Source organism: Astyanax mexicanus, chromosome 1, assembly GCF_023375975.1.
Source record: "Astyanax mexicanus isolate ESR-SI-001 chromosome 1, AstMex3_surface, whole genome shotgun sequence".
In the NCBI taxonomy this organism is placed as follows: domain Eukaryota; kingdom Metazoa; phylum Chordata; class Actinopteri; order Characiformes; family Acestrorhamphidae; genus Astyanax; species Astyanax mexicanus.
Window position 1 is genome coordinate 34371782 of NC_064408.1, and position 20805 is coordinate 34392586.

The 20805-nt window shown below is 36.8% G+C and overlaps 1 protein-coding gene across 6 annotated transcripts in view; it reads left to right on the plus strand.

Moving 5' to 3' along the window:
• npas2 (neuronal PAS domain protein 2) overlaps window positions 1–19588 on the plus strand; it is a 95344-nt gene extending 75756 nt beyond the window's left edge. For 4 of the 6 annotated variants that reach the window (XM_022680735.2, XM_022680765.2, XM_022680742.2 and 1 more), the window contains 15 exons: window positions 480–593; window positions 1515–1633; window positions 2836–2918; window positions 4076–4182; window positions 4654–4801; window positions 5257–5338; window positions 6094–6220; window positions 6562–6662; window positions 7549–7617; window positions 8326–8499; window positions 8814–9059; window positions 10219–10409; window positions 10684–10773; window positions 11965–12172; window positions 13297–19588. In XM_022680735.2, coding sequence (XP_022536456.2) covers window positions 480–593; window positions 1515–1633; window positions 2836–2918; window positions 4076–4182; window positions 4654–4801; window positions 5257–5338; window positions 6094–6220; window positions 6562–6662; window positions 7549–7617; window positions 8326–8499; window positions 8814–9059; window positions 10219–10409; window positions 10684–10773; window positions 11965–12172; window positions 13297–13470 — 2033 coding nt within the window. In that variant the 3' untranslated portion in view covers window positions 13471–19588. The remainder of the gene's footprint in view (window positions 1–479; window positions 594–1514; window positions 1634–2835; window positions 2919–4075; window positions 4183–4653; window positions 4802–5256; window positions 5339–6093; window positions 6221–6561; window positions 6663–7548; window positions 7618–8325; window positions 8500–8813; window positions 9060–10218; window positions 10410–10683; window positions 10774–11964; window positions 12173–13296) is intronic. The other 2 variants (XM_022680749.2, XM_022680759.2) reach the window with 2 other exon arrangements.
• Window positions 19589–20805: the final 1217 nt, after the last annotated feature.

Here is a 20805-nt window from a genome sequence, read left to right on the forward strand (position 1 = left end):
CTGTAAATATTTGTCTGTTTTGTAAACAGTAACCTATCAGGAATCTGTATATAATTTTGTATTAAGTAATAATAATGAACTAATAAAATAATGTAATATACAAATATTGCAATGTAACAAAAAAAGCATCCACAGTACTAAATAGCTAAATACTTAGAGCATGCATATAAACTGCAATTATACAAAAATAGCTAGAAAGCCTCACAGTAAAAATAAAAACAAATGCAAAAAAGACTGCTTTCAATCAGAATACCCCTAATTTTTGTAGTTTAAAAAACTTATAACAGTATAATCATGTACAATATAATATAATAAGTCTTTATATTTCTAGATATGTCTAGAAGAGTTTATAAATATCTGTAATCTGGAGTAAGGGTTAGTGTAGTGTTGTTTTATTACAATTTGATTTACATCAACTTAAGTTCTATTCAGATTTATTTTTATAGCACTTTTCACAACTCTCTCTGTCTGTTTCTCAGATGAGACTCATGTGGAGTTCTGCTGTCATTTGATGAGGGGAAACATTGATCCGAAGGAGCCGCCCACTTATGAGTATGTCAAATTCGTTGGAGATTTCAAGTTTCACAACAGTGGTATGTATTAATCTCTTTTACTACAGTTTTGTCTTAGAGAGAGAGAGAGATGATACAATCATTTAGAACTATGAATAAGTTAACATTTTCAGATTTCTTCACAAATCAGTTCAGTTCATTTAGTGATTTTGTTTTTTTAGGGTCAGAATAAGAATTGGGGGCTTTCTGAAATCAGCTCAAAAGTATTCACAAAGCACAAATAACACATGTTTAAATGATTCTTAGCGAGTCACGCCATTCCCATATTTTTTTTCACAGCCATCCACAAACTTCTGATAAATGTTCAGTATTTCAATATTCAATCTCTCTTCTGGTCAGAATTGGTAGATTTTAATATAATATGTTGGTTTTCCGGGTGCTTAACATTAGCCAGTTTTATCCATTTCACAACCAAATTTGAAGTGAATTTGATTTCATTCCCCTTTATCTAACAATGATAATTTAACTCTCTAAATCTAATAATAAAACATATAACATTGTGTGTGTATATGTGTGTGAGCTTGAGCATTGGTAAAAGATGAAGGCTCTATAAGTGTGTGTGTGTTGTGCAACTGTCACAGATATTTTTGAGTGGTATAAGAAACATAACAATACACTGTCATTCACATACTTTAGTGTCAGTTTGGATGAGTCAAGGTAATAATTATTTTCAAAGCTGCATAGCTGAGGTGTGTTTATGTGTGTGAGTATGAGTGTCGGAGCTGTAAAAAGTGAACAAAGTTGTTACACAGTGTTACACAGACTGTTATTACCGTACAATTTATTTATTTTTTGCTACGACCTGATCAGCAGATTCTACACCAAAACCAAAGCAGATTCTACACCATATATGCACCGTGTCTAGCAGCATTAACATTGTTATAAATTGTAACTTGGTGACTGTGGTTTAATATAATAAAACGTTTGATGTGTGTATTTCAGTGCCTACGTCGTCTTGTAACGGGTATGAGCTGGTCTTTCCGCGTACGCTTCAGGCCTCTCTGGAGGAGCAGGTGTGTTTGGTGGCAACGGTCAGGCTGGTCACTCCACAGTTCCTCAAGGTGAGACATAACATACACACACACACAAATAAACACACACACAAACTAGTTTTTATGTCAAAATATTTGTATTTTTATTCCTTCACGTATATATGTATGTATGCATGTAATAATATGCAGTTGGCTCAAATTAATTAATGTTCTTTTTTAAAATTGAGAAATAAAATGAGAGCTAATAAAATATAAAACTGTATAAAATTAAGATACATTTTCTTTCATTATATAAAATAATTGGATTCTGAATGTCAGTAACCTCTTCTCAAGCCTTTTTCTGCTTTACACACATTTTACATTTTAAAACGGCACTTTTTAAATACGCTAAACAAGGTTCCTGCATAACACAACAATCTGACATAAAGTCACATGTTTATCTAAACACTGCCATTTGCATTAACACAACTTGAGCTGACTGGACAGTATATGAGACATCTGACCAAACATCTCAACGGCTAATTGTTACCGGTTCAGAGTGAGAAGAGTGAGAAGGAGGAAGAGTAGGAGGGGAGTAAAAGTAAGGGAGGAGGAAGGGTAAGAGAGAGGGAGAAGAAGAGGGTAGAGCTCGTAGAGGAAGAGTGAAGGGGGAGGAAGAGTAAGAGAGAGAGGGAGAAGAAGAGTGAGTAGAGCTGGTAGAGAAGTTTATGCCAAAGAAGAAACAACTTTCAGATAAAATCTGAGTAAATTTAGCTGATCCTGTCATCAACCATGAACTGTAAGAAGCTGTGCAAAAAGTGCAGCTCAACTTCCGTCATTTACTGTCACCTCTGTCATCCAGACATGTAGACTGTAAATATATCTGTTGTAAATATGTTGCCCTGTCTTGTTTGGTGAAAGTATTTTTTTCTACAATTTGAACTCTTTTAATTTTATGGTAAAGCTCACTGAAAATTAGAGAACTTTTCATTATGCACAACAGTATGTATTTGGTTCGGCAGAAATCTGGTAATATGAATAAGTATAAATAGTATAAATTAATCTATTTTTGCTGCAAAAGTTAGTTTTTTTATAATGCTGTATGTAATTCTGGTTGCAGTGCTTCATTTTGCAGTATGCAGTTTGTGGTTTTGTGAATTGTTTTTTTTTTTTTTTTTTTTTTTTTTCATAAAACCAGCCTAGTTTACAAAATTGCATTTTAGCAATGGGACAAAAAATGTAAGTGTGTATTATTCCTGTGTGTGAGTGTGTGCCTCTGTGTTTTAAAATAGGACTTGTGTAATGTGGAAGATCCATGTGATGAATTTACATCAAGACACAGTCTGGAGTGGAAATTCCTCTTCTTAGACCACAGGTGAGTTGACTGATTCACTGTTTATTTAATTGACTCGTCACTTCTGTAAAAATATACATACAGAACTACAAACAGGTGTAGTGTGTCTGTGTGTGTGTCTGTGTGTGTGTTACCTACTCTAAACTGCTAATTTTATCATTTGTACATAGTTTCTAATATAATATATGCATACTTTTATTTTTACTATATGAATCGTATAATAAAAACTTGGCAGGATTAATAATAAATGAATCAGTAGATTGCTCAAATGTAATTGCTAGTGACAGCCCTACTTTTAACGCATTCTAGCACTGGGAGTGGGTTACATAACAGTGTGTGTGTTGCTTGTGTATGTATGTGTGTGTGTGTTAGGGTCTAATTCTCTCAGTAGAGACTGGATGTCCTGTCCTCTAGAGTGCTATTATTGGACATTCACACACGCCTGCCAAACTCTCTCTAGGTTGACATGCCTCTATCAACTCCCCTTACACACACACAGACAAATACACACATGTATACACACTCACACATACACACTCAACACAGACTTTTACATCAGAATGGCATGAATGAAAGTTCACACAAGCTTAAATCATCATCATAATCTTGATTATTGTAATCCCTCCCTAATACACATTCATGTACACACATATATGTCCATATGGTTAAAAGGTGGTGTGTGTGTGTGGCTGCGTGTGTTTGTGTGTATTAATAGTCTTGGACTAATGAATATAACTTGTTACTCAATTTGAACACATGACTGTCAGGCTTTAACACTGTTAAAATTTCACTGCCTGTAGCAAATGCCAAAAGATCACAGGCTAATTAATAATACAAATTAGTAATAAATCTAATATATAATAAAGTATGATACATGTTTTAGGAAGTCACGGGAAAAAATGCATTTAATGAATGCTGACCAATTGAAAAGGAAGTTGTGTGGCATTTTTAAAGTAATCTTATATATAGATATATAAATATATACAGGAATTCACAAGTAATAAATGTGATACAGACTGGGTCAAACAATATATGGTCATGCACACACACACACACACACACACACACACATACACACAGCAGTTGGCACGTTTTCTCTTCTCAAGCTGTTGGGTGTGGAATATGGAGCTACACTAGCATTTATTGTCTCCATTGTGTGTATTTGTTTGTTGTTGTAGAGCCTCTCCAATCATCGGGTACCTGCCGTTTGAGGTTTTAGGGACGTCTGGATATGATTATTATCACGTGGATGATCTGGAGCTGATCGCTCAGTGCCACAAACAGCGTGAGTATCACTGACTGATGTGAGGTTGGATGATATCATCATAATTAATAACAGCACAGTATAATGTCACAGTTATTTCAGTTACACTTTACGTTTTATTTACACAACTCCGAACTGTATGTACAGCTCTCATATGTGCTGTAAAATGCCTCCACAGCTGTATGAGGTGTATTTTACTTACAGTAACATGCGTTTGTACATAAATCACAACTTTAGAGTAACTTCTGTCATTCCTTCTGTAACTCTCTGTCTCTTGTTCTGTTTCTGTATAACTCTTTCCCTCTCCTTAACACACTCTCTCTGTCTCTCTCTCCCTTTCTTTCCTTTCTCTCTGCCTCTATCTATCTGTCTGTCTTTCTCTCTCTCCTTCTTGTTCGATCTTTTCTCTGGGGCAGCCATTTCAGGCAAAAATAGGTCACTCTCTGTGTGTGTGTGTGTGTGTGTGTGTGTGTGCGTGTGTTCATTCCACAGTGATGCAGTGTGGGAAGGGGAAGTCGTGTTATTATCGTTTCCTAACTAAAGGCCAGCAGTGGATTTGGCTGCAGACACACTACTACATCACCTACCACCAGTGGAACTCCAAACCAGAGTTCATCGTCTGCACACACACTGTGGTCAGGTAAACTCACACACATACACTCACACATACATACACATACAAACAAGACTTATAATATATTTTTCCTTGACCTAATAATAATAATAATAATAATAATAATAATAATAATAATAATTTCGTTTAGATAGACATACTAGATACGGTTTGTTATGCTAACTCCCTCGCTCATTTAACACATAAATGTCTTTCGTTAACAAATAATCCTCTTATTGCACTGATTATTTTTTGTGACACTGACTCCCAACAACTTACTAAACTGGAATCATTGATGAAAATGACTTTTTAATGCATTTTGTGATTTTAAATGACAAAGATATGCACATGTATAGATCGATATACACACATATATTATGAAGTAATGATAAAACTTCCATTTTTACAACTCTGAGAGCCTCTAGTGGCCACTCTGTGTCATTGCAATGATGCATCCATATCACTGTTTCTCTCTTATCTAGTTATGCTGAGGTCAGGGCAGAGAGAAGGAGAGAGTATGGACTGGAGGAAACCTCTGCTGAAATAGCCACCACTTCAGTAAAGGTACTCTGCACACACACACACACATACACAATCACACACACGAATCAGTCTTGCTGTCAGTCAGTCTTTCTATGGCAGGTTATTAAATCTGATTTGTGTAGGCCAATATATGTGTGTGTATTAGGGGTGTAACTGTACGTGTGTTCTTTACGAACTGTCCCGTTATGGGAAAGTGTAGCTGTAGCACTGTTGCTACTGACCTAGCCTGCTCTGAAATTTAGCTCTGAGCACAGTGCACCAATGAGAGTGCACTCAGGGTCCGGTGCTCGTACTGTCTCTCTCACGCTCGCTCTCTCTCATTTGACCTGTCTCTCGTTCTCTGTCGCTTGCGTGCGTGCTCTCTCTCTGTCTGTCTCTCTCTCTGTCTTTCTCTTTCTCTCTCTCGCTCTCTTAACACAATCAAACTCATTTTTTTTTTGTTCCAACAAATTCTAAAAGATGGAGCCTCTCATGACGACAGTAGGGGAGAATCTTGGTTTCAAACATTTAATAAAAGAGCTTGAGCGCCGTTCCAAAATTCCATCCCTAAAAACAAAACATGGTTATAATGATTCATTATTATTATGATGTTTATAAAGGCGAGGCATGTACAGAATGCCAAACCTCTTTATTTTTTTTTTCACAAATCGTACCGAAAAGGTACCGAAAATGTTTTGAACTGTTGGTTTATTCCGAGGTGAGAACTGAACTGTTACTGTTACACCCCTAGTGTGTATGTATATATTTTACATTTTCTTGTGTGTGTGTGTGTTTAGGGTCAGGAGGTCTATCTGGACATGTGTGCTCCTATGGACGCGTCACGGGACAGAATCAGTGGAGCACGCTCAGCCTCTTCACACAGCTCACGCAAATCGTCTCACACCGCACTGTCTGATTCAGCATGTGAGTAAAATACACACACACACATACACACACACACACACACACACACACACACACACCAGTCAGCTAGCTAAAGAGGTTTATTCTATAAGGTCTAAACATTTCTGTTTTATAACTTTTTATTGCAGCCAGAAAAAAATAATTTATTAATTTAGTCTAGTATGGTACCTGATCCACACAGTCTACACATGGGATTTAAGAAAATCCTCACAAATGGTCAAGTAGAAAATCATTATGGCAGTGTTAATTATACATTAATGTTACACCAAAAATATTTAGTTTTTAATTCATGTTTAGCATCTGTTGATGAGTTCTTGCTGATTTGTGTGTCTGTTCTGCAGCAAACTCTTCTGTCCGCTATAAAGAAACCTGCACATCGTCACGACAGTCTGCATCTATAGGACCCGAGAGTTCCAGCAGGTTATCACACAGCGGTTCAAAGGTACTGTACACACATACACAGTTGTGTATGTTTTAGTATTGTAAATAATGCTAACATCACACTCTAAGAAAAATGGTTCTTTAAATAGCTATGTGGTATTAAAATCTGATACATATGCATTTCGCTGCGGTATGGTTCTGTTTGAAGGCCAGGTCAGAATTAATGCAACTTTTATGTTAAACAGACCAGAGAAGGAAAGAGACGGGAAAAAGAATAGCAGCAGTGATTTGAGGATCTGAGGAAAAATAAGATAACAGACCAGTCAAGCCATTGGGACTGATTGTAACTGTGTTTCTTTCAATAATATTAGAAGACTTGTGTCACATCCATGCAGTGTTTCTAATGAATTGGCCAAATGCAGCTACAGATCCGGGGTGCAGCATCAAGGGAAAACCTGACTGTGGCCGAATAATGCATCTTTTTCAGTGAGCTGGAGTGAATTCTTTATGATAAGCTCAACTACAGTCCCAACTCATTCATAGCTCTTAAGATTCTGACAAGGATTAAAGTGAAACTTAACATGAAGCATTGCTCTGCTCTGTCGTGCATGAGTGCCACTTACAAAGCGTGAATCGTTTTATATCTGTCAGATATAGGTTACATTAAAAAGATTGTGTGTAGCCTAAACTGAATTTCAGATTTGGTCAGAAAATCAGATTTGGAAAAATAGGGTTCTAATGTTATATAGAGTTTTATGGTAGACACACTCACTGTCACTCTCTATAGTGCTGGCTTACACTGTTTTAAACAGATTATTCACTGTTTAAACCAAACAGATTTTCAGCTGCTGGTCAGTCAATAGTACAATAGATTGCTCTAATTTATGTAAATGACTGTATGTGTGTGTGATTAAACCCTTATCTCCCTCTCTCTGTGTGTATTTTAGAGCCTGATTCAGAGACGAGCCTCTGAGCCCCTTCCCCCTTCCCCTTCCTGTACTCAGCCCCCAGTAATGGTTAGTCCCTCTCTCTCTATCTGTCCATCCTTTCCTCTTCGTCCCTACCTGTATGCCAGTTTATATGCAGCTCTGGAAAAAATTAAGAGACCACTCCAGTTTCTGAACCAGTTTCTCTGATTTTGCTATTTATTGGTATATGTTTGAGTAAAATGAACATCGTTGTTTTATTCTATAAACTGCAGACAACATTTCTCCCAAATTCCAAATAAAATTATTGTAATTTAGAGCATTTATTTGGAGAAAATGAGAAATGGCTGAAATAACAAGAAAATTCAGAGCTTTCAGACCTCAAATAATGCAAAGATAACAAATTCATATTTATAAAGCTTTAAGAGTTCAGAAATCAATATTTGGTGGAATAACCCTGGTTTTTAATCACAGATTTCATGCTTCTTGGCATGTTCTCCTCCACCAGTCTTACACACTTACACACATATTTTTATGCCACTCCTGGAGCAAAGATTCAAGCAGTTCAGCTTGGTTTGATGGCTTGTGATCATCCATCTTCACAAAATATAAGAGTGAATTGCTCACACTTGTGTTGTGCACACACATTTGTGTAATCTCCATAGAAAGACATTGTCCAAAGAACAGGGTGTTCTGTAGCTTCTACACATGAAGCTAAGGGCACTGTGCCCAGTGTTGAGTGTTCACGAGTAGGGTATAAGCCAGTGACAGTGCTTATGGGTACGTGTGTGTGTGTAGGCTTCTGCGCAGCACCAGGCAGTGTGTGGAGGTTTCCAGCAGCCTCAGCTGGGAGTGATGCACCAGCTGAAGGAGCAGCTGGAGGAGAGAACCCGAATACTGCAGGCTGACATCAAAACACAGCAGCAGGAGCTGCATGACATTAAAGAGAAACTACAGCTTGCCAACCTGCAGGTACACACAAATACTGCTGTATATTAATAACACAGTTAAACACAGTTTAGTTTATAATGATGTAAACTGAGGTGTGTGTTACAGTTTCTCATTATGATGAACATTAATAGCACACTTTAAAGTTTGTAGATATTGTGATATGAACTGATCAGTGTGTCACAGTCTCTCATTAGGACTGGTTTGAATTGGTTATAACATGTTATGTAAAGCTTTTCCAACCTAACCAACAGTTGCTATAACAACAAATTTGTGTACAGGGCAATATGAAAAGGCAAAAGTGACTTAAGTTTAAATGTTCTCGTGTGTGTTTGTAGATGTTGCTGCAGCAGCCGATCCACAGTGACTTCCCATCCCCGTCTCAACAGCAGCAGCAGCAGCAGCAACAGCAGCAGCAGCAGTCTTCAGGCCAGTCAGCTCAAAACAGCCAATCAGGAGTCATCCGCCACAACAGCAGCAGTCACACACACTCTCACACACACCCCAAACCCCAGCACTGCGCTCCACATGCAGCCTCATCACACACACTGCTCCGAGAGCAGCCCAGCAGCTCCACCACACAGGTAAACACACACACACTCACACACACACACACAGTTCATATGAACTATCAGATATAATGTAAAGCTTCACAGCTTTCAGATCATCAGCAAGAAGCTATATAACATATTAGATAACCAGATTTAAGAACTGAATTACAGGTACAATTTTAAAAAGTAAATTCTACCAGGAAATGCTGAGCTTTATGGAGGTACATATTTAATTTTCCAGCAGGACTTGGGCACCTGCTCATACTGCAAAAAGTACCAGTTGTCAATAATTACAGCTTACAGCTAATGAAAACCCAAAAGTGAGTATCCCAAAAAATCTGAATATAAAATAAGACCATTTTTGGGATACTTACATTTGGGTTTTCATTAGCTGTAAGCTGTAATTATTGACAATAAACGAGACTAGAAAATGAAAGCTTGATAATTAACTCTAAGTTGTGCTTATACCAAATTGGATTAAAAGCTATAAAGTTTTAGGGTAAATTTAAAAAAAGTAATTGCTACGCTAAATCACATTAATAGTAATAGTTCTGTTGAAGTTTGACTAAACAGTAGAATGTAAATACGTTTGGATAATAAAGCTGCCTGTAGAGAAAGAGAGAGAGAGAGAGAGAGAGAGAGATAACATTAGGCCAAATAGTATAACATAATCTGGTTAGTCTATAAACTCCTCCATACACAGACAGTACTGAGAAGTACGGTACTGGCTTTTCCATGCCAACTTAGTAAACGCTTGAAATCGATCACTTTATGTAGTTCATTTAATATATGAGTTACATTTTTGAATTGAATTAAAGTTTCTAATTATATATATATATTTTTATGATGCACATATATGTTCTCTGGAATGGTTGTGCTCCAACTAGAGCTTTTGGGAATAGTACGGGGTGTTTGGGTGAGTTGGTAAACATCCAACATCCTGACCTCCCTAGCTCTATTGTCACTAAATACAACAAAAAGTTCCAAAATCTAGTGGAAAGCCTTCCCTGAAATAGTACATGTATAGTTATTTAACAGCAGGATAAACTCTTTTTTTTAATATCCTTGATTTTAGATGAAACCGTGAATGACCTATTGTCCCAGTACTTTGGTCCATATAGCTTGTACATACAAAAAAAACATTCTTACATATTTTAAGTGTGTGTTTACATCTGCGTGTGTGTGTGTTTAGCAGAGGCTGGTTCGGAGCACTCCGATGCAGACGGTCAGTGTTCCGGTGCAGACACACACCAGTCTGACCATGCCTCTCTACAGCAACCCTATGATGTTCTCCCCAAACCATGGATACCGCACCGTCCCAGACACACACGCTCACACACATCGGCACACTGAAGCAGACAACAACCCTGAAGGACAGCTACGGTATACACACACTCCACCATTACTGCCATTAATGCACCACCAACAGCAGCTCATTCATCAGTAGTTTGTGGTTTTGGGTGTAGCGGCTTAACTGTGAAAGTGCTTCATAGAATGAAATGTATAGAAATAAGGCAATGATTGGATAATATCCTTCCAAATACTGCAAGGATGGTCGGTGGTTATGGTCAAGTTGTATTAAATGGATTCACATACAAACCCACACTGTACTGTAATAAATAACTGGTGTGTTGCGTGTGTGTGTTTTGTTGTGCAGGATGCTGTTAAATCAGCCAGTGCAGACTCTGGTCCCGGACAGCAGTGGAGCTCAGGTGTCTCAGTGTAGCTCCACCATTCAACAAACCAAGTGAGTGAGAGTGTGGTGGTCAGAGGGTGTCTTGCTCTATTCATGAAGGCTAAATAAAGGCCAGAGTAGGAGTGTGTGATATATATGGTGATCTTAAATGCTGTGTTAACGATGAACAAGCTAACGTTATTGACTATGCTAATCACTGGGGAACAACAACAATTAAATTCATTGGTCATGCTAGATAAACTGCTGCATGTGCGCATTAACAATGCGCATGCAGTGTGCTACCCTTGTGCTCACACTGGCAGGCAACAAGTCCCTCATGTCGCTCCATGTTTGTATGTTTTGAGTATCTTTGTGTCTGCTCACGGTGTTGCTGTGGCCATTTATTTTCATGGCTGGTTAGCACAGACACCTATTCTGCAAACTACCTATCAAGTCATCCACTACATCCACACTCCAGGCTTCAGTTTTTCTTCATATAGTCAACACAGTGTAGTTCCTTTTTTTTCTCTGTCTCTTTCTCTCATATACACACACAGCTGATAGCACATTTCCCCTCTTTTCAGGATGTTGAGGGTGGAATATGGAGCTACATCAGAGTTTTTTTCCTCCATTAAAACTCTTTGTTAAACTCAATAACTCAGAATATTAAAATATTTCAATTTAAATTTTTTTTAAAGGCATTAAAACTACCCTTAGATTACCAGGCTAGTACAACCCACAAGACTTCTCCAAACGCATTTTTGAATAATGCATAATATTGTTCATCATCCCTATTGTGCAAATAAAATAATGAAAAAAAAATATGTAATGTAAAATTGTGACTCTGGCAAAAATGGCACAATTCAGGTGGCCCCGCACATATTTCCCACAAGTTAGTGCAACATTCTTTAGATTCCATGGGACATAATGTGAGAACAAGATACTCGTCGATGTGGCGTGTTAGTGAATAGCGTATTGTTTGGCAATTTTTATATAAATGTAATGTGTACAGAAACAAACCATTTAAACAGAAACAACAGAAAAAATAAATAAATTAGAATATGAATAAAAAATTATGTCACAATAAAATGACATCCAATCAGCTACTTGCTGTTCAGTTTATATAATCATTTTGTAAACACCTTTATCCACAGTGGGAACAATTTTAAAAAGTCTCACGTGATCTGTAACATAAATTCAGATCTGCTTCTGTGTTTTTAATGTGAATGTGAATTTTAATGTGTGTTTGTTTGTGTTGTGCAGATATCTGGACCAGCAGATGATGACCCCTTCCTTTCCAGTTCAGCAGGTCAACTGCAACGCTGTGCTAGTCCCCTCTCCTGTTTTTACTTCACCAATTATGATCCCTCATAACAGCTTCATAACTCCTAGGGCTCCACCCGCCTACACACCCCACCCTCAGAGTACACAGCACGGCCTCCAGATCCAGCAGCCTCAGCAGTTCTTTCAGGTACATGAATTTCCTTGCACCTCAACACACAATTCATCTGAGAATGAGTGACTGTTTTTCTGTTTTTGCATTCTGAAGCATCAGCAAAATACTTCCAAAGATCAAAAGTCTGAGCAGGTTGAATTTCTTCAGCTGTCTCAGAATGAGCATCATCTGCTGTGCTCTCTTTGTTGTTTAGGCCATGCTCCCCTCCCACTTCAGATCACTGTGTATGGTGGTTTTCAGCAACGTGAGGGACTCCTCTGTGTTAGCCAAAGAGGCTTGGATGTTAAGAGGGTTGTCTTCTCCCTGGACTGTCAGAGTGCTCTAGCATGGGCCCGTACAGGGCCAGTGTCTCTGTATTGTGAATGGACTTTTTTGAACTGTATTCCAACTGCTGTGGGTCCGTATTAGCTTTTAAGTGGGCAAGACTTCAAAGGCATTCAAAGATTTTTATGACTACAGTGGTCAGGACAGCTCGTGTCTAATCATTCAGTCATGGTGATTAATGCATTTCTAATGCACTCACCTCAAAACCTGTGGAATTGATCAGTGATATTTAGATAGACTTGCTTATGTGTGGGCTCTGAATGGTTCAGTGGACTGTTCTGGCATGTCACTATGATAAGCCTGAATAGCCTGCCATCAGAACATCACTCCTAATGTGATGTTGATTTGTTAGCTGCTGTATCAGAGGAGGAATGTGCTAGTTTTCACCCCTTTAATGTTGGGGGCTTAACTAGTGATAGGGGGAGTTTATATGAACAGAGACTTGGTAAATGACAATCTAAATTGTGCAGAAAATGGCATACAATTAGAAAAATAAATGCTTTTGTTTATATAAGTTCATTATATTACATTACATTACATTACATTTAGCGGACACTTTTATCCAAATAATAAGCAAGTTAAATTGGGTTAGAAGTAGTTAGTTTGTTAGAGGTGTTAGGAGAGTAGGTGCTCTTAGAGGAGCTCAGTCTTTAGGAGTTTATTGAAGGTAGGGAGGGACACTTCTGCTCTGGTAGCGGTAGGTAGCTTGTTCCACCATTAGGGAACTACGTAGGAGTATCTAATATCTAAGTCAATATCTAATGGTGGCTTTCTCTCTCTCTCTCTCTCTCTCTCTCTCTCTCTCTCTCTCTCAGATGCAGCCACAGGGTCTTATCCACAGTGGTCCCACTCAGGCCTTCTTCCACACCACCAATGTCCCGCCACAAAGTACTGTGGGATACATACAGCAGCAACAGCCTCAGCAGCAGCAACAGCCACAGCACCTTCATTCCCAGCCTCCAGACTACAGGAACATGTTGCCACGGTAACACTGGGGCAGGAGCAGAGAGGCTGCTGGGATAGCGTTGTGGAGCACCAGGGCTCCACAGCAAGAGAGAAAGGGATGATGGGAAGGCTCTAGAGCGATGTTTCGCCACCAAGCCTAAAACACCACGTAAAAGCCAAAGTCCCTCTGTTCCCATGGCTCGGCACGTCAGCTGCTGCACGTTCTGCACGAGTTGAGAGGCTCCTCCTCCACCCCCTGAAACTGCAAGTGAAGAATGCAGGGTTGAGTGAGGGGAGCTAGCCTTGGGGACGGAGTTAAGAGGCCATTCGTGGAGCCCAGGTGTCACGGAGAAGCCCTGCTTCGTGTGACCATCCCCCTCCCCCCACACTGTTGTCAGAGGTCATGTGACTGGCATATTGGAGAGTAAATTCTCTAGATGATTTGGGAAGATAAAAATCTACAAATGTAAAACTAATTGAGAAATTCTACAAATAAAAAAGTATAAACACGATGCTTTTGTAAAAGCAAAACTGAAAGTTTCACTGCAGGTACATCAGAAAACATGGGTTTGTGTTGTTTTCTTGTCTTGTCATGTTTTTTTTTTGTTTTGTTTTGTTTTTTCCTTCTCTGCACTGTATTGTTACAGAAGTTTTGCATCGTCTGCTCTACGCTGACCGATATTATGCACAAAGTGACACAGAATCAAATAGTGAACTACCTAGGGTGAAGTGGGCTCTGAAGCAAAGGCAGGTAGTGCTTCTTTCTGATTCAGTATGGCATTAATTATGAAATAAATAGGACTGGCCTAGATTAACTTAATACTTAAGTATTCACTCAAGTACATACACTGAGTCTAAACATGTAATTAAACTCAAATATTTATAATGGTAGAGGTGGTTTTCAGAACGACCCTTCAGATACTCATTCTGTAATACCATGGCATATTCCAACCTTGTGAAAGTCTTGTTGGGCCAGCTCTAGAGAGCACAGTTTGTAATAAAAACCTGACAAAATATACATAGCTAGGAAAGCCACAGTTTCTCCGTATGCCCATGTTTCCTATCGCCCCTTAACAAGGCTTTTTTTGTCAGTTAGCATTTTGTAGGGAAAAAATGAATTGAATTCACTTTATGAATGATTTGTGCTCCTCTCACCCATTAGAAAGAATGCAGGGAACCTACTTTTGAAATAATGTGGGCGGTACCAGCCACTCTGACTAAACCACACTCAAATCTGACTAATCCCAAACAGACGGACCGGCCCACACAATCAGCGCCTCGTTGACCCACAGTTATTAAATACATATTCTCAATTTAATCCATCATCATCACATTGACTCCCTGTCAGAACACACATGCCTGAAAAGAAACTTGAATATTGTACTGTAGTTGTAAGAGTGTAAATTAGTCAAAAAACTAGCACAACAAATCTAGGGTATTAGGGTATTAGTGCATACTGACACATAGCTCTTTCATTTTTTATTTTAATGCTTTTTGTTTGCACCCAAAATCAACCCAGTTGTTCTTAAAGATGTGCTATTGTTTTTATCCACATAACTTTGTTAAAGTTTTGTTTCAGATCAAGCACACGTACCTTCTCATCAATAAGCTGTATGAAGGTTTACATACCGTCACTCTTGGGACAAAACCTTGTTCATTTTTGCATACTGGTAATTGCAAAACAAAGTTATCTTTTACAATGTCCAAATATTTCAGAATAATTATATAGGAAAGGTCCAGAATTATTTGGAGAACAGTCTTGTTACATTTTTTAATCTTCTAGAATGAGGTTTTTGTTCAAAAGTGATGATATCTAAGTTGTACAGCCGGAATGGCCTCAAATCTCTGAGTTAATAGGAATAATTCACCCCTACAACTCTGAAAAAAATGACTAGAATTATAGAATGGATTGGGTAACACTAGCACAGTTTTAGACAATAATAGCATTATGTTTTGCCACAATAGTGATGTTAAGTATTCACACTGGTTACTCAAGTGGTCCACTTTGTAAGTAATTCTATCTTATGAAACTTTTTAAAATGTTAATAGGAAAAGGGGATGTTTCTCAGGTTATGTATGAAAACAGTACTGTCAGTATTAGCCCGGAGCAGGATAGTGATGGTGGAAAATCACTTTGATTTGTTCCCTGATTCAGAAATTACAGTTAATATGACTTCATCTTATTTGGGTGATGCTTTTAGCCGATGGTTATCTAAATGGAAAAAGAAAGATATGAGTTGGAATTAACATGTTTGTGTGTGTGTGTGTGTGTTTATATGTGACTGTGTGTGTCTGTGATAAAAAAAAAAAATATGTAGGATTATCTAGGTGTACTGTATCAGAACAAAGCAATGAGATGGAAGCTAAATGAGGTATTTATGTAAAAATGACAATCTGACCATGTTCCAAAGGGCTTTAGAAATGGACCCAAGTTCTCTAGCGTTTTTTTGTGTTTTAGAAACACACCCACGCCTCTCCTAAAGAAGATGATGCTCTTCATCAGACTGAATCTGTTAGCATCTATGTAAGCACTTTGTTTTTTGGGAATTTATGATTAGATGTGTACAGACATTTGGAGCTCAGAAAAATGATTTGTTGCTGTCATATCAAAACCTTGTATCTTTTATTTTTTCAGTCCACCGTTTGAAAAAGCCAGCTGTCATTTTGATCTTGTAAACATTTCACAATGAACGGGCCAATTAAAATGGCCCCACATTTTTTACATTAACTTCTATTGTAAGTGTCTATCATATTTTTTGAGGTTTACAAAGTTGAAGATACAAAGTTTTCTTACAACAGAAACAACATTTTATGCTCTTTTTTAGTCACCTTCACCACTTTCTTTTCTTCCCATTCTTTTGAAAACGGTCAAAATTGTGACAGAACAAGATTGATTGTGTTCTGCATTTGTGCTCCAGAACAATAATGCAAAAAAAGAGAGACCCTCAACAGTCCAAAGTCTCAATATACCTATTTTCTTTTCTTAATATATTTTTTCTTTGTTTTCTATTCTAAAATGGCACACATACAAGAACATTTAGTGCTGCTTATTTCTATTTAAAGAGGACAGAAACGCTAAAAACACTGAGATTGAAGTTTGTTGGAAGCGTACAGGCCCTTTTTTTTGATGTGCAATGTCAGTTTTGAAAAAGAGAATGTTTAATTTATATATTTGAGATTTTTTGTGTGCATGTGTGTCTTCTCTAGTTTTTCTCTTCTTGTATGAGAGAGGGGTAAGCAGTAGTGTAAATTACAGCAGAAAGTATTTTTATATGAAAATTTCTCAGACATTCCTTTAGTCATTGGCAGCAGTGTGTAGAAAATAATGACACGCTCAGGTTTCTATGCGTTTTTTTTTTTTAATATAACTTTATTTTTCCTTTCACTGTTTTTTTTTTAAAACATTCACATTTACATTATGTTTTCATCAAGCTTATAATAACAATCTTAAGCGCAACACATACAGGCCAGAGAAATAAGCACTCCTGAGCTTTCACCCTAAACCTGTAAAATCCTAAGCCATTACACAGCATAAAACATGCTCATTTGGTCCTGTGATTTTCATCTTTCACGTCTAAGTATTTAAGTATACTAATACCTGTCTTTAGTAATCTGCTAAAGAATCTGCTGCTTTCAACTTAAATTCATATAGAGTCATATAGATTTCCTGGACATGTATTAAACCTATTTGTAGTTTACATTTTCTTTTTAATGGAAAATGCTGTGTAGTCTTTTAATCCTGGGAAACTGCCCCATATCATGATCTGGGCATTTGGAACCGAGAATCACAATCCAGAAACTCCTGAAGGAATTCACCAATTCACTTAATAATTTGTTATCTTCTAGAAACACAATTTAGAACAACTCAATACTCAAACCAATGTTCTGCCTAAAAAATAAAAAGGCTAACATTGAACAGAAGCTAGCAGGGATTAGCTTGTCTTGAGCTCTGTGCTTTGTTAGCCTCCATTCACTGTTAGCATATGTGCAGAATCAGACATGGCTCTGAATCAGATGCACAGAATCAGAAATGACTCTCAGGGCTAATTACAGACAGACGTGGAATATGTTAATGATAACTAATGTTGCTAACTAATGTTAGGTTAGATTACACTTACACATGCTGCTATATGCTCAGAAATCATGCAGATGTGCTTAGGGTTCATTATTAGCTCTCATGCTTGCTCTGAGAAATTAGTTTGGTGTAAAACTGACCACATGAATGTATGTGGTGAAGGCTATCATTAGCTCATGAGTGTAAAACTCTAATGAGTATGTGGTATTACAGCTAACTGTGCTAAAGTGGTTCTTTTCACTAAAGCAGAAAAATTAAGAAAACATGTATTCCAGCATTTTTAACCAACTGTGCAACTGCTGCTTCTTTAGCATGTAGTCAATTACCATGAAGTTGTTTCAGCACACTACCTGTTGCCAAGAAAACAGAAAGCCTATTGATTCTTACCTAAAACAAAGTATGGTAAATGAGGTCAAATTATTATTATTCCCAAATATTCTCTTCAGATTCTTCGGTTGTGTGTTTTGCTAATTGCTCTTGTGTTCAGTGGTTGGGTTTGTTGAGGTAGATAAAATGGTACTTTCTGTGATTTGCTTTTTTCAGTTTAATTTCTCTTTTCTGCTCAAGTTAATTTATTGTGATATGGCTTCTCCTGTATCTTCTTTTCTTTTTTATCGTAACTGACTTAAGTTGAGTGTCAATGTGAAGTCATCATGCCCATATTAGGAATTCCAGGTCTAAGGTATTTTTTTTTCTACTGGAAAAAATGTCATTTTTAAAAATCTCATTCTGTTTCAAGTGCAAAATGTTCGGAATGTTTCCACTGGATCCTCTGAATTACAGGGAAAATACAAGTCAAAATATGAATGTTGCTACATCCATGCTGCAAGCTTCTAACCCGCTTGTGCACTAAAATTATATCAGAGATTACAAATCTAAATGTAATAAATCAAAATATGTGAATCTACATATATTACCTTCACCACTTTTTTGTTAGTATACAAAATAATATTACATACTATGTACCCAAAACCTAGTTACTGCTACTGTTACTAGTTACTATAAGTACGCAATTTTGAGACACCCTTTGTAACAATAGTGGAATCCTTTTTGGTGCTATATTTTGGGCTTTTATGATTCTGTACTAGAGCCCTATTTTGTGAGCTTGTATAAAACAATTGGCAAAGCTTGCTGTTTTGTTTGAGATATTTTTTCTGAGGTAAGTCCTAGCAGGTCAGCTCAGTGAGCAGCAGTGTAAAGCTTGGCTTATCAAAACTAATATTGGGATGCAGGTAGAAAAAATACAATCAATATTTGTTTCCCACAGTGTGATATAGCAGACATAGATGTTTTCCAGTAATTAAACATTGCTCAGATCTGGAACTTCTTATATGAGACTTAACTACACAATGACACATAGATCTCTCTCTCTCTCCCTGTTGGTCCACTGTGGGCTTTTTTGTCTCTGTATAAGTCAGTTGTTCTGGTGGGCCTGTCAGATTTTATTATGTGTGTGTGTTCATATGTATGTGTGTTACTTGGTCATGTGTTAGCACTAAAGTGCGCAGTGGCGGGTTGATCAATGCGTTTGATGAAAAGTAACTGCTCCTGGTGCAAAAATGGCCATTTCTCCTAATATGGTGCAGAATGCACTCTGAACATGTTGTAATATAGAATGTACAAAATGTTTAGAATATATATATATATATATATACATATATATATTTATATATATTTATATATATATATAAATATATATATATATATAGTTGTTTATTTTATAAAATCTCAAATAGATTGAAATACATTTATATACGTTGTTTGATTTTAAAAAAAAAGTAAAAGAAAACAGAAGTATTTTGTAACAGAATAATTATTGAAGTGTCTTATCGGGGGGAGGTGGAAGCTTTCTATTCTTTATTTCAGCAGGGTGGTATTGCACAGTCTATTATATTGTACGGCTTGTTTTTCCCTGTATATACCATTGAAATAAGCTTTAACATATTGTTAATATTGTTTTAAAAGAAATTAATAAAAAAAAAAGTTTACATTCTGAAACAGCTTGGATATTAATTGTCATAGTGAGATTGAATTATTTTTATTCGATCTGAATAATGTGGTATAAAAATAAATATTTTTTAAAATCACATGCTTTCTGTCGTGGGTTATGTAAAACTTAAATGTGTTTAGTTGTATGTCCACACGGTGAAACTAAATGTTTGTGCATTATGTTGTATTTTTAATGTTCAAAATCCTTCTTCGTTTTCTGCTATTTTTTTTTCTTTTAAATGGGTTATTTTTACTGGAGGCCATAGCTGTATTTAAAATTGCTCCCTATTACACAAATAGTGCACTATATAGTGTTTTAGGTATTTAGAGTGCTGTTTAAAATCTCAACAGTACATTTTAATCCCTATATTGTTCATTAATATATACACCCATAATGCATTGCAAAATGTAGTGTACAGACAATGTAAACTAAAATTTCCAGTGTATAAGCAGCAGTTGTGATTGGCTGAGCAGTAATAGGGGAGCTGAAAGCGAGCATTGTGATTGGCTCAGTTCATTAGTAGTCAACATCAAGGAAATCAGCTGTCCCATTTCCCCAATTACTGCTCCTTCCATCCCTTTCTCCTCCTCTCCTCAATTACTCCACCTTCTTTCAGGGTAGGAGAGGAGAATAGGAGGAGTAGCAAAAGTTTCTGGATGCAGCCAAAGATGATTTTTGTTTGTTTGTTAGTCATTGCCTATTCAGTTTTCTATATGGTAAATTCTATACAGTGAAAAGGAGTTCCAGAAGGGTACCATTCCAGGTTCTGTTTGGGTTCTGATTTATCCAGAGTTTATACACATACAAGTTATTTGCAATATGTCTTTTTGGCAAGGTGAAAAATATATATTTTTTAAATCTGATAAAATCTGAATAAAAATACTTCTTCTTTATTTCTTTACTTTATACTCTGGTTCCTGGAATATAATTCCTGGAGATCCTACTTATTTAACCCAGCACTAAGGATCTTTTTATAATTTAAAAAGTTGATTACTAACACGTTTATGTCTATTTACTTAATTTAGTAAAGGGATATTACAGGAACTCTTGTTAGACTGTTAGTTGTATATATTAATGAATTAATGTTGATTATTTAATTACATGTCATCATTTTCAAATTATGCAGGGAATTCTACAGTGTATTTACCAAGGTAAATAAATTATTTATGTGATAAATCAGAATTTTGGAATTTGAATATCTTGAAGTAGCTGAAGAAATTACAAGCTTAGAAAATGTAAAGTTCAAGTTCAAAGTTTGAAAACATAAAAACGTAAAATAATTGGTTAAATTAGAAGTTATGTAAATAAAAAAAA